This window comes from Falco biarmicus, chromosome 6, assembly GCF_023638135.1.
Source record: "Falco biarmicus isolate bFalBia1 chromosome 6, bFalBia1.pri, whole genome shotgun sequence".
Lineage (NCBI taxonomy): Eukaryota > Metazoa > Chordata > Aves > Falconiformes > Falconidae > Falco > Falco biarmicus.
Genome location: NC_079293.1, coordinates 22355411 through 22369741, shown reverse-complemented (window position 1 = coordinate 22369741; position 14331 = coordinate 22355411). Strand labels below are relative to the sequence as shown.

The following is a 14331-nucleotide window of genomic DNA, read 5'->3' as shown; positions in this document are numbered from 1 at the left end:
AGGTTTTTTAGCACCGGTGGCTTAGTTAAATTAAAAACTGTATTAAATATTAAGAGACTGGATAACTGCTATTTACTTACATTAATATGGGTTTGTAGAATTTATTTTTGGGAATATCTGAAGTAAATGGTTAGAATCTTCTTATTCCAAATAAATTTAAATAGACTATAATATAATATAAAAAAAGGATTTCCATCTTTTGCAAGCCTAGAATAACCTGCCATGAAAGGGGCTCATTTTCAGCTGCTGTTTTAAACATATCTTACATTTCTCCCAACTATTCCTAGCAAAATGTTTTAACAAAAATAATTTTTCTTTCCATTTGTTCTCCATTTCTAACACTGATTGTTGCTTCACACTCTTGTCATTATTGCACAGCACTGCAACTTGTGAAATACCCGAATTACTCCATTTGGAGCTAAAAAGAGGAAAATGGCTTGTCACCTTACATCCTCTTTACTGCTCATGGACTACTTATTCCAAGAAGTCATTTAAGCTGTTGAAAACCTTGTCAATATGATAGATTTGCTGTCATTTTACTGAAATCCCCAAAGATAAACTTATTAGATTACTGACTGAGGCCACAGAAATGCTTCTGGTTTTTGCCCACTACTGCTAAACAGTAATTGTAAGGTCCTTGACTTCCTTTCAGATAGTTTTCACAGGAACTGTTTGAAGCTGTCTACAGATACAACTGAAGGATGGTCTGAGGTGGTAATCTGGTATCAAACCCTTGCTAGACACCTATTGGTAAACCAGTCACTGGCTGCTCTAACCTGACAAACATCATTTTGTCTGCTGGTAAAGTCCCTAGCCTCTATTCAGATGACGCTGCCCAGAGCTAAATGAAACTCCAAAATGATAAGCATATATTCCATGAGACAAATACAGGATTTTCCTTTGGTTCTTGAAGGGGCACTGGAGTTACCCGGGTGAGAAATGGGAAAGAAGGAATAGACATTCTGGGTAAGCCTGAAACACTAGTTAGACCTATCATGACTACAGCTGTGAAGCAAGAGCCTAACTACTAAGGCAGAATAACCTGTTCCAGCAAACATGTTAAGGCACATAGATTGGTGAGAGAGGAATAAAAAGGTTCAACTGCGAACCCAAGCTTGTATCATCACCTCGTGCTAGTTACCTGAAGCCACCCAGAAGCAACTGAGGAACTTATATTCAGGACTGGATACAGTCAGTATTATTCTTCTTTATTATTCCTATGGGGTAAAATAAGTGGTTATAGTGTCACCAGTGATGCTGGGCAGCAGGAGGTGAAAATCCTTAGGGAGGAGCATAAAGAGGCATTGACTGTCCAGGGGTCTAAAAGAGTAAGGGAGAAGAAGGGGAAAAGATTTATATAATTAAATATATTTAAGCAGTGATTCAAGAGACATGTTTATGGTACATGAAACACAGAGAAGCCTGCAATTTGGAAAGAAACTAAGGCGGCTTTGGAGTGAGGTGTGAACTTAAGGAGACAAAGAACAGGTAAAGCAGCAACGTCTCTTGTGTTACAGATTAATTGCAGGGCTAATGGGAGAGAGAACTTGAGATTTAGAGAAAATCTTGAGAGAAATGGTTGGACCAAGCAGGAGAGACCTTGAGAGTATTTTGTATCAAAATAGAAATAGAGAAAAAGAAGTAGGATATACTGCCTTGAATGGAAATAAAAGAATGAGAAGGGAGGAAATACTGAAGGAATAATTGCCCAAAGGCTGTACTTGGTGAGGTCCAATTAAGCAGTGGACTGAGAATGGCCAGACGTCACAGGGTCAGTGTGGGTATGATAAACATCCTGAACTGTGTCTACACCCAGTAAAGTGTTTTTTTTTTAGTGAGACTGGGATATATGGCAGTACTCAACAGCGCTTGTATGCCTCCAGCATTTTCATTAAGTGTTTGCAAATTAAAGAGAAATGAAGAATAATCTTGAGAGGGACTGAGCAAAGAATCTCCAGTTCTGCATTACTTGAAATATCTGGAAAGATTCAAGCAGGCAGAAACAGCCAGTTTCATTGCTGTGACTATTCCCGCAACTGGTAGTTCAAAGTCTGGATACTCAGCAGATCTGAATATTTTAAGGTTTTGAGAATATCAAGTGCTTTGAGGCAACTATTATCGCTATCTGTTCTGGAGCATAAGGAGTAACTTATTTAAAACCAACCACAAGTCAAATAGAAAGAGTCTGCGGAAAGTAGTGATTTCAGGTCCTGAGGAAAACAAACCAGCCTGGCTAGATTAATATGTTATGAAATGTAAAGACTTTCTGAATCCTTGGCACACACGAAGGCCTTGTAATACAGGTTTTCTGAAAGAAGTCGAGTATGCTTGCTATTAGCTGAGAGGAAAAATGCCTTAAACAAGCATGTTCAAAGTGCTCCTTGGAACAACTGTAGTTTGCATGTAGGAACACTGCATAAGTACTTGTTTGCAAGAATCAGGAGAACTTTGAGAGTATGTGTAAAACATTAACTAAGCAAGATTACAAATTTAGTATTCCCACAGAGTTCCTTGAGGCAGGCATGTTGTAAAACTCCCAAAGACTTGAAGCAAAGCTCCCACAGTTAGTAGTAAAGCTTCCACAGATTTGAATGCAGATTAGTAGGTGGTAGAGGAGCAAATTTCAGTTTAAAAAAGAACCACGTAACTGAAGATATGTGATTACATGACAGGTCAGTACACCTTGTGCGTACATGCATGGATCAGTGTGGAAATGTGCAAGCTTTTCTGAAACTTTGGGAAGAGAGGGCTAAAACCTTTTGAGAAGTCAACAAGGTCTTGACATTTAAAGTAGCAGTAGATTATTTTTTTTCATCCTCTGTTGGAAAGATTGCTAGCTCCTGTTTCATTTATACTCAGAGGGCTTAGTTCAACATACAGTACCACTGACTAAAAGTTCCTAGTATTCTGGAATTAAAAAATGAATGAAAATAACCTAAGACGCTAACTTCAGTTCCTTCATATGCTACTCAGAGGATGACAGTGTGCCATAAAATGATCAGGGAACAGCCTCATTGGCAGGATTCCTTCCAATCTCCGTCCCTTCACTGCTGCCATAGATAATTTCTGGCCACTTTGCCATCATGCCGTAACTCCTGTACAGAGAAAACTTTCCACTGTTGCCATAGCAAAAGGCAGAATTCAGGGTGGCTTATTCTGGACTCTTCTGCCCTTCCATGTCGAAGGCAAATCTTTACAGGGTAAATAGTTGTCTGCAATGGATGGATTAATTAATTTGATAATGGGATTAAAACTCCTTTCTCAACTCATCCCTAAATCGCATAACTCACTGCCAATGGACATATAAGTACCACTTGGCTATATTCTGTATTCTCACCACACATACACACAAGCACTCATACATGTCCTATAACCGTCATCCTGCAGCCTCTCCACAAACTGTAGGCTTCCCTCTCACTGAAGGGCTCACTGGTTGGCTTTGTGTCCTCCACACACATCTCCTAAGCCTCTGCCTTTAAGGTGGTCTCATGCCACTGAGAAGGTACTAGTTTGCTTCTGAAAGTACACGGAGCAGGAAAAGGACTTTGGATTGTCTCACTCTGATTTGGGGAGTGAAGAAAAAGACAGCAATAAAACTAAGAAATTTTAAACTATCATCAGCTATATGTATATTTGTAAATACAAATATTTGTATTTGGAGCTACTGATGCATTACGTCATGCAATGTTTACATATTAGTATGCTACCTGGAATAAGTCCAGCCTATGCCAACTAGTACTTTTCTAGACACTTCCTGGGTATTGGCCATTTGAAGCGGGGGTCTGGTCAAAATTACCTTCTGAGGTCAACATTTCTATGGATGTTTTGGGAGATAGTATGTGCTAAAATCATATTCAGTGGTCAGCTGGGATGTAGCCACCCTGTCTCAGAGTAAAAGCCAGCTCCCACATGGGGGGCTGTATAGGTGTAGCTATTGAGGCAACCAAACCCAGATACTGTAATGGGCAAAAAAATCATGTTCTTTTCTTGACCGCAGGCAAGCAATACTGAACCAGCGTAAAGAGGCTCTTAGCTACAAGGGGCAGATAATCCAGACTGCAGGCAGGGCTCCCTGCCTGGAGCTGCTCTTTGCTCTTCCAGCCATGAGATTCTGAAGATGCTGAGGAACTCTTCCAAAATCGAGACAGTGCAGATAGGAAATTTAGCTTTGGACAGGTCATGCTGTAGCATCCAGCCAGAATGGCTGTACAAGGGAAACTGAATATGACATAATATGGACATGAGCCTTGCTGCAGGAAAAACTATTCTGAAATACCTGAAGTGATCGTAATTACCATAATGAGGCACCTATTACAAAGTTGTCACTAAGTATGGTTGTAGTATCAGTAGATTCAGAAAGTAACACTAAACTATTTCATCATGGCTACTGCTGGTAGTAATAAAAAAACATGTGATATTGCTTGAGAAGGCAAGAAAGGCAGCGAAGACAAGGAAAATCCCCAGGAAAGACAACAGTCTATCTGGGATCTTGTTTTTTATAGTATGATCATGGTTCCTCATATGTAAGTAAAAAAAATCTCTTGCCTCAAGGTGTTAAAATTTAAAGAAATTCTTTAAAGACAGCTACGGGGAAAAATAAAAGTAGGGGACACTAAAGCACGTGACCTTGGTGCATCATGTTACTTGAGAGGGCAGCTTCTTCCAATAATAGCTCACCCAGCTTTTGCTTGTTCAGCTTTCTTATCCTTTTCATGTTACCCAGGACAGGTCCAGCATCTGTCAAGGAACAGAGGTTATTAAACAAATAATCAACCAGCTACGAAGCACTTCTCAAGTGACAGCTCCCCCAAATCCTCTGTTTAGCATCTCTAAGGCATTACAGCCCCTCTTCCCTGTCAGGGTTAGTAAATGGTTCTGATTGTATCCCAAAGCTTTGCAACAACTTTACTCTCACTTTTGTGCAAAGACGAATCCTTAGGTCTACAAGGCCAGCTTGGCAGTGCATGTCATTAGGATCTCTGTCACTTTATCATGAGTGTGCTCTCTGCATGAAATAAGCATTTTGGCTGAAAATTCTCACCCTGCACTTACTGCTGAGCCTGGGCGCCCTGGCCAGAGGTGAGGTTACTGGTAGTGCGGTGGTGGGTGTGCTCTGGCGTGTGACTCACGTCTGTGGCACCCAGGTAGTGTCTGGGTGCGTGGGCACGACTCCAGCCAAACCCTCGTGTCACTTGGGGCTGCCTGCAGAGGAGCTCGGAGGGAAGGTGTGATACCTCCGAACCTCACACCCAGCAGGTTACATGAGTTGCAGGCGGGTAGGTGCTGTTACCAGACTTTTCGCACAAACAGCTGAGGCTAGCTGCCCGTATCTGAACCACTGAGGCAGCACATGAACAGGTCTTACTTTTCACAGAGCTCCGGGGGTCCCTCAGGGGCAGATTTACCGCATTAGCCATTAAAAGCAAATGCACAAAACGCCTCCTGCCCAGTTAACCTGTGGCAAGACTCGGTTTTCCACAGGGAACAGCAGCGCTCCCCTCTCCCCGCCGGCAGCTGGGCACGCCTCAGGCTTCCAGGACTGGTCGCCCAGCTCTGGCCTCCCATCACAAGCCGACCCAGCTTCGGATTTCGGCTGTTCTGGGCCAGTCCTCTGTGTACGGGAAGCTGTAGCTTGATTCTATTTCATTTTTGTGTTGGCTTTTTGGCAGAATCCCCCGGTCCTGCTGCGGGCCTGAGCCATCCCCTGGCGGCCGTGGGGCTGAGGCGCGGCCCCGGGCCCGCCCGCCCGGCGGGGCTTCGGCCACCGGCCCCGGCGATGTTCGCAGGGCCCGGCCAGGCTGAGTCCCTGGGATGACAGCGTCGGTTTCCACAAGTATGGAGAGATTCATAGAGCAGAACTCCGTGACATCACTTTAATAATTTGCCGTCTTTAATGAAATTGGGTAATTACAGTTGAAGGTACCGGCTATGGCATCACTGCTCGTTCTCTTTTTGTACTGTTATTGTGGAACAGCCGCGTGTAAAATGCTAACCTTTCAGTGGTGGCGGAACACCCTGTTCGCAAGGGTCCCCTCCGGAGGGGCGGCGCGGCGCCGAGGGGCCGGACGGAGCCAGACGCCCCGCCGCCCCGCGCCTCCTGCCCAAATGGTTTAGGCGCGTCCCCCCCCTGCGCCGCCGGTGGTTCGTGCCGCCGGGCCAGCGCGCAGGGGGCGGGGGCGGCGGCGGCGGCGGCGTCTGGCGCATGCGCAGAGGGGCGTGTGGCGGCGGCGCGGCTGGGGGCTGTTGTTGTGGGAGCCCCGGCGGGTCGGGTCGGCCCGGGCGCTGCCGGGAGGCCGGTGGGGACGGCTTGCCGCCGGGGCAGTCCCGGGGCCGGGAAGGGCCGGCCCGCCATCGCGGGCAGCGCTGGCGGTGAGCAGCGGCGGGTGTGAGTGAGGTCTGTGCGCCGGGGCCGTCCCCCCGGCGCTGCGTGAGGGGCTCGGCGGGTGGGGCGGGGGGCGGCGGCGGGGGCTGCGCGGGAGCGGGGAAGCTGCCGCGGCCCGGCTGGGGCCAGGCTTGTCGCAGTGGGTCGCGCTGGCCAGGGTATGTTCGTGCCATCGGATTAGTGCAGGTTACCCCGGGTTTTCCGCCGGTAGGTGGGGGGAGCTGCTGGGACCCCACCTTCGAGTCGGTGCTGTCAGGTGTGGGGCCGTGGGGCGGGCATCGGGCCCTGGGGCGGCGCTGCCAGCCCGCCGCCCCGGCTTGGAGGGGGCGTCTGCGGGCGGCGGCCGGGCAGAGCAGGTCCCTGCAGGGGGGGCGTGTGGTGGCGGGGCTGCGGCGTGCTGGAGGAGGCGGGGGCATCCCGCCGGGGGCTCTGTACGAGGTGGTCGTTGTGGCTTTTTTGGTGCAGCTCCCACCGAACTGCCGAACGCGCTGTGGGTTTGAGCATTTACAGGCTGCGGTGGGTCCAGTGGTCACGCTGTTATCACTTAAATATTTCATAAAATGAGCTGGCATTCAGATATTTTAGTAGTATCTGGCTCTTCCCTCCCCACACTTGTTGTTTTTGAACTGTGCTGTGTTCAGGAACTTTCAGCGAACTTGAGGCACTTGCTGTTCAGTTAATTACACTAATGTTGTTAATACATATTAATGCTGCTTGTCTGCATTCCATAATCTTCTTGCCTTTTTGGAGTATGTTTTGTTTTGGAAAGTGGTTTAATATTCAGAAACTGATTGCAAAGTCTTGTTTTGAGATATGATCCTGAAAGCCCTTTTCTGTGTAACTGGTCCTGCTTTCTGTGTAGTTTTTGTAGTTTTATGTCCCGGATCTGTATTTGAGATTCTGAATTGCACCCAAAGGCATAGGAAGTGGTGGAAAACCAGTGAGGGAAGTGGTGGAAAACCAGTGAGGGAAAAGCAGGGGAGTAGGAGAATATTGGAGTACAATAACAGCACACTGCTGTCGAAATAAGTAAGAAAATAGTTTACTTTGTGTTTTCTCTTCCTCTTTCTTGCCTTTCTACTCTGCCCTCTTCAGCTTTTGTTTCAGTGTGTTACTTTGTACTAGCACAGATTTTCCAGCCCAATTGTTAATCTTAAAACACATTGCTAAAGGTTTTTTTGTCTGGCTACCTGTCTTTGGTTTGAATATGCTTAATGGCAACAGGACCAAAGACATAACTGCAGTGGAAATGAGTTCTTTATGGTTTAGAAGCTATGTATATGGATGACTTAAAAATTCACTTTTTTTTTTTTTTTTTTCTCTCCTTGTTCCAGATGGAAGAGTTCATGGTTTCTGGTTTGCATAATAGCAGAGGCTGAATAGGCATAAAGGAGACTATAGTGTGGGTGAGAAGCCCCATGCAAAACTTTGCTCTGTAAAAAAGAAGAAATGAATCCTACAAAGGATGACCCAGTGTTTGGGACCATTTTTGACTGGGACTATCTCTTATGGGAAGTTCGTTTGACATTTTTAGCTGCTGGTTTTTTAATCTACTTGGGAGTATTTCTTCTGTCTCACTGGCTGTCTTCATGGATAAGTACCACTTATCGTGCCTTACATGCAAAGGAGAAGGTGTTTTGGAATATGGCAGTCACACGTGGTATGTTCGGACTCCAGAGTTGTGTTGCTGGCTTATGGGCTTTGCTCATAGATCCTGTTTTCCATGCTGACAAAGTGTATTCGCAGCAAAAGTGGAGTTGGTTTAACTGTTTAATAGCTGCTGGATTTTTCTTGCTTGAAAATGTAGCTGTTCACGTGTCTAATGTTATTTTTAGAACATTTGATGTGTTCTTGGTAGTTCATCACTTGCTTGCTTTTGGTGGCTTAGCTGGTCTCGTAATTAATGTGAAATCTGGACATTATCTGCCTTTGATGGGAATGTTGCTGGAGATGAGTACTCCCTCAACATGCATTTCCTGGATGCTTCTAAAGGTAAGAATATGATAATTTTCAAATTATGTTTGTAACAGTTTTCGTGCATCTCACTTGTACATAAGTAATCTGTGGTTTCCCTAGACAGCTTTTCCGCAAAACTGTGTTCATCTAACCAGTATCCATGTTACTGTGATACTTGCTTTTGTCATGATGGTAGTTCTGTAGTCCTCTGTTTTGATTTCTGTGCGATGCTGTGTGCGTGTGGAGAGTGAGATGGTCAGATTCGTTCTGAGTTTGGGTTGCCGTATGCGTGTGGAATATCATAGCTCTGCATTGAAAAAATGCCCGAGAGTATGCGTGTGTGAAAGCTGGGTATTTGATTAGTTCTACAGATTCCTCAGTTCCTTATCTTGAAGTACTTATCACTTCTGCATACTTTCTGTTCTTGTTTTTCTAGGCTGGCTGTGCTAACACCTTTTTCTGGAAGGCAAACCAGTGGGTGATGATCCACCTGTTTCACTGTCGCATGATTCTTACTTACCACATGTGGTGGGTGTGTATCTTCAATTGGAATTCTGTGATGGAAAATCTGGGACTACTTCATTTCATTGTTTTATTTTCGGGATTATTTGCCGTTACACTAATACTCAACCCATACTGGACATACAAAAAAACTCAGCAACTCCTCAGCCCAACTGACTGGAACTTTGAAAATAAAGCAATGGAAAATGGAAAACTGAATGGTGAAACACAGCAGAAGAAGAGGATATAACACTGAAACATCTGTTTCCTAATAGGGTAGAGGAAGGATACAATGCGAAGTAATTCTTTGCCCGTGAACTAGAAGCCTTTGCGAGAAGCTCATTAATGCGTTGATTCCTTGCTGGTAGTATTCTGTATGCACCAAAAGTATTTAAAAGCATTGTTTGTTTCATATGTGCATACACAAAAGATCTTAGACTTCTTAGTTAAGAATTACACCAACCATCAGGTTGGACAGTATTTGATGATGTAGTAGTGACATGTTCTATAACGGCATCCTTTGTCCTAACGCTTCAAAGTGGCTTTATAGTTTAGTTGTCTATTAAGCTCGGCTTGAATCAAGTTTAGCTTAAATTCTACTTCACATATGTCAGAGATACTGATACTGGAAACTATGTTAAATGGTTTATTAAGGTCAGTTATGACCCAAGTTAGGTATGCATGGGTACCTAGTTCCTGTGTGCCATTAAGTCATTCCAAGGGGCTGAACTGGTCAGTGGTAGAATGCAGTCATGGCTGTGTTTGGGTTTTGGTTTTATTTTTTTCTTTTAAGTGCACTTGAGGAAGATAGTTGTTTGAGTTTCACTGTCAAAGTGAGTTGTAGTTTCCATGTTGCTGTCAGTATGGGAAGAGTTCATATCCATCACAAATATACATATGGGGATGCAGGCATTCATTATACTGGTGGTCTAGCTAAGTAATCATAGTGGTCCCTTCCAGACTTGAAATCAGTGAAATACAAGAGGCAATGACAGAATGTTTAACTTTGTTTCATCCCTGAAAAGATTGCTGGTTGGTTATTAAAACTACTTTCTTGACCACGTGAGTGGTCATGCAGTTAGTTCTGCTAGTGCTCCTGTTTATGGTTTCTCTTATTTTTGGAAATTTTCTTAGTTATAGAGGGTTTTAGAATCTGAGGTGACTCCTCTGTGGAGGAAACCCCATATCACCTCCTTCAGGAGTTCAATTGTTCTTTTACTATTTTTATTTTACTTTGAAGAACATACAAAGTGATGCTAACAATCCTTTGCACTTTACCTGCCATGTCACTGAATCTTTCCTTGACCTAAAGAACAGGGTTACTTTTTAGACAGGGACTTGGCAAATTGCAGTAGATGTTCCCCCACTAACAGTATTGGTCTGGTGGTTTCTGGGTGAAATGTTGGGAAGTGGATAAAGGTGTAAAGATCACGATGGAAGAGAGTGACGCCCAGTGGCAGGAGAATGACAAAGCTACTAATTAGTTTTGGTGCACTGAACTAGTGAGATAAAAAGCCTGGTAGTTGAAACGTTGTTGTGTAGTGTGATGTGACTGCTACACAGATTTATTTTCCAAAGTAATGACTGGGCAAGACCAAGCTGTGAAGATTTTTAGGTCATGGCATGCATTAGAGGCTTTGAGTACTCATCTGTGGTGGAGTGTATTGTTTTAAGTGTGTGCGGGAAGCATTGTGTGGTGTAAACAACTACATTTTATTAATTTTTGGTATGTGAAGGGAGAAAGCTAGTGGTGAGATTACATAAAGTGAATTAGGGAATGCAGCAAGCACAGAGTTAAGAGCTTCTCTGTAAAGGGGAGGAAACGTCTTCCTATTAGGTCACAAATGTGTAGCCAGATCTTGTTGATAGTGATGAAATGGTGAATATCTGAAACTGCCTGTTCAAAACTGGGCTGAGAGGGTCATAGTAATTTTACACAGCAACCCTACCTATTACTCTGCTGATACTCAGTACAGAAAATCTAAATTTTGTGCTACCTTCTAAGCAGGCCAGAATGATGTTGTGGTGTTTTGGCAGTGTCTCATGTCTGGATGCCTTCCTATATAAAAAAAGAGTTCTCTAAGACTTGAAATTACATACCTCTCCTGAGGAGTTGTGTGCAGGAGAGTAATGTCAAAAGTACCTTAGGAGGGATGAATTCCTTAGAAGCCGAACCCAGCTATGATATCCAAATGCCTATCTTGCAGAATCCAGACCTCATTTGTAGGAGTTCCAGGGGGGAAGGCAGAGGGTGAGTAACCAGATATCAAAATGGTGTTGTGCTCTATGCAGCTTAAAATTTAAATGTTTGGAATCGATAAAACAAGGTAATAATTATAAAAGTTCCAGCCACATAATTCTGAAGAATCTTAACAGAAAATGGAAGCATCAGAAGATAAGTAAGTTTGGGCCAAGGCTGTAATTCTTGTAGTGGTTGGCTAAAGGTGGTGAAGTTTCTATGTGTTGAAGTACAAGAACATGGAGGATTGGGATTAGTAGTGAATATGGGACTGAAAAAAATTAGGTGTGGTTAAAGCAAAGAGATGGATAGTTATGTCAGTGGCACCAAAATTTTAAAGTTTAATATTTTGTATTGTTAATTTCTGTAATTTTAAGTGGGTTTTTAGTCTTTCATGCAAAGTATTTTTTTATCATAATAAGGCAGCCTTTTCGGTATCTATCTTACTGTGAGCTTTTTTAATGCAAAGACTGTTATGGCATATTTAAAAATATTTTGCCTGTCTTAACTACCTAGTTAATAATACCTAAGAACACCTGTTAACCTAAGCACTGCTAGAACAAGAGAGCTATGCAATAAAGCAAACAGCCGCACTCATTTCAGTTGGTTTGAGAGGTGAGGGCACTTTACAGCCCAGCTAGAAATACAACAGGGCATAAAAATACAGACAGCCTTTCTTCTTCATCTTGCTGGCTTAGGGTTGGAGTTACTAGTTATGTTACACAGAGCCTCTTTTTTTTTTTTTTTTTTTTTTTTTTTTTTTTTTTTTTGTAATACTTGAGTGTTTTCTTCATTGCCTTTTGGCTGCTCCCTTCAAGAGGGTTTTCTGGCTTATGATTGTGGATGACTGCATTGCTGCTCCAAAAAAACACTGAAAAAGTTCTCTGAGGGTTTTGGTGTCTTAACTACTCTTATAATTTAAGTGCTGCTTTTCAGCCCAAAGGGAGACTAGCCGTAATTTGTTTATAAACTTTGTTAATGTGAAACTAATTCTAGTCCTGTTGGGCCTCTCATAAGGCCTCATCTGCAACCTCATGTAGAAGATTCACAGTCAGCCTCAGTAGTGGCTGGATCAGGTCACAGGCTGTGCTCCTTCCATGATTTGGAAAACTTGTATATTATGGTTTTGGGTGAATTTTTTGTCTACCTAGGTGACTGTTGGAGACTTCATCCTACTTTCCTGGGCAAGCTTATTCAAGGAGTGCTGTTTGAGACAACAAATTATGATGGGGGTGGGAGTGTTTTGTGGGGTTTGGTTTGGTTTTGGTAAAGAAAAATGTCTGATCTAAGACACCCTGGCCAAGTCTCTGGTTCTTACTGTCTTCATACAGCGTTCCTAAATCGCAGTTTGTGTTTGCCTCCATTTGTGTCTTGTCTTTTATGTTTTTTTCCCCAAATCTGTCATTGTTTTCCCTCCCACCCACCAGTTTTTCTGTAATATTTACTCTTACTTGCAGTACTGGTCATGATCTTGCAGCAGTCATGTTACCACAGTGATACCTTTGTCTAATAAGTTTTCAGCAGTTACTGTTGGGCCCTTCTTCCACTAAGTACCCATGTTCTAATTTTTCAGGGTTTTTTTGCTTTTTCCTGATAACACTGATTAAATATTGATGCAGTGTACAGTTATAGGCCACCTTTCTTAACCTCAGGGAGACTCCCACTTAAAGTGAATTTAGAAGTGTTAAGTAAATTCAAGCGTGCTCTGGTACAATATAATGTTTGTTGAATGGTACAGCGTCTTTACACTGTGTACATAAATAAAAGTATTTTATTGAATAATTGTCTACTGTGAGTTTCATTTACTGATTAAAATAATGCCTATTTTTTACTTGCTATTTGTAGCTTAGTTTTTGCAGTGTAAGCACTAAAAAAATTACTTGTTTATTTGAAATAATTCGTTAAACTTGACAAATGTGATGTCATATCCATGGAAATAGCTATAAAACCTTGTAAAGTAATGTCCCTTCAACATACTATTAACGTGAGCATGTCTAGTTAAGTGTCTGCAACACTAGAAGCTCCCCTATATGTAAGTATGTATTAAAAACGGCTAAAAAGCATCACTTGGAAATTACCCTTCTGACTTGTGTATTTGAAGTGTGTGCCTCATCTTTGCATTAGGCTCTTAACTGTGACGGCACTTCATTTGATGCCATGTGACACTTCACGGTTTGGTATGAGGCGCTTTAAATCTTTAAAAAAACCCAAACAAACCCCAGAAACTTGTCTCATTGCTAAATAACAATATAAAATTCTAAGCATTAAACGCATGTGTCTTGCATGGTGCTTTGCAGGAATTCCTGATGCTTGTTAGCATTAGCGGGTTAAAGGAAAATAGTGTCATTGCTGGCTCTTTAATTATAAGAATGCACTTTGTAAGCAACTGGCTGGCATAATTTTGCTAGCTGCCTCTGCAGTGAAGTCCCCAAGATTAATTGAAGCAGAAGACATTCATGTGTAAAGCTCCACTGTGGAATGTGTGTGGGTGCAGACTGGGATGAGAAGAACAATGCATTAATAGTATTTGTATGAATAAGGGTTTTTTTTTGTAAATAATCTGTAAAAGAAATTTAAGTGTTATTACTGTTTTGCTATTCAGATGTTTTCAATTAATAGGTAAATATATTTTACTACTCATTACCGTATTCCCAGTAAAGTATTAGAGCACACTTAGACTGACAGCGTTACTCTGCAATTACAATCTTTTGATCTTGTGTCATGGCACTGGTATTTATATTGATAATTTGGAACAAAAAATAAGTGATGGTCATTAATGCAATTCTGCCTGTTGCTCTAGTTGTCAGCCCCCAGGTGGGTTTCCAGTGTTGGAAAAGACACTGCATGCTCTGCATCTGGTTCACTAATGAGCACGTTCAGCTAGTGGCAGCGTCACAGAACAGAAACAAAGTGTTCTTGCAGCACATCCTGCCTTCCTGTTTTCCCCGAGTAAAAGGGAGCTGAGTGAGGTGGAATGGCAAAGATAATGATGCAGCAAAGCTGCAAGGACGTTGAAAGGAAAGGAGTGGGGCCTGCTGGCACATCCACAAAGGAGGAGAAAGCAAGGAAATTGGCTGTGCTGTTGCTCGCTGCTGTCTGTGTGTGTATGTATGTTCTGATGAGTCAGGTAGGTCACTTCTGAGTCCTTAAGGATATGACCTGAGCAGAGAGAGCAGACATTTGATACTAGCTTTATCAGATAAAGGCCAAATTACTTCTGGTCTGAAATATTTATTTCCTCATGTGATTCTCT

The 14331-nt window shown here is 42.9% G+C and overlaps 1 protein-coding gene across 3 annotated transcripts; it reads left to right on the top strand.

The window, feature by feature from the left end:
* Positions 1 to 6205: 6205 nt before the first annotated feature.
* On the top strand, positions 6206 to 12340 carry CLN8 (CLN8 transmembrane ER and ERGIC protein). 3 transcript variants are annotated; one of them, XM_056344152.1, is made up of 3 exons: positions 6206 to 6369; positions 7717 to 8374; positions 8775 to 12340. In XM_056344152.1, the coding sequence occupies exons 2-3, from the start codon at positions 7832 to 7834 to the stop codon at positions 9087 to 9089; spliced, it is 858 nt and encodes a 285-aa protein (XP_056200127.1). In that variant the 5' UTR covers positions 6206 to 6369; positions 7717 to 7831; the 3' UTR covers positions 9090 to 12340. The 3 variants fall into 3 exon arrangements, with proteins under 3 accessions (XP_056200127.1, XP_056200128.1, XP_056200126.1); XM_056344153.1 differs by having other exon boundaries at positions 6206 to 6385; XM_056344151.1 differs by having other exon boundaries at positions 6206 to 6394.
* The last annotated feature ends 1991 nt before the right edge of the window (positions 12341 to 14331 follow it).

Excerpts from the sequence above, each read along its gene's own strand:
- CLN8 (XM_056344152.1), top strand. The coding sequence starts at position 7,832 with ATGAATCCTACAAAGGATGACCCAGTGTTTGGGACCATTTTTGACTGG. Across the intron at positions 8,375-8,774 it reads TTTCCTGGATGCTTCTAAAG|GCTGGCTGTGCTAACACCTT; the intron begins GTAAGAATATGA and ends TTGTTTTTCTAG.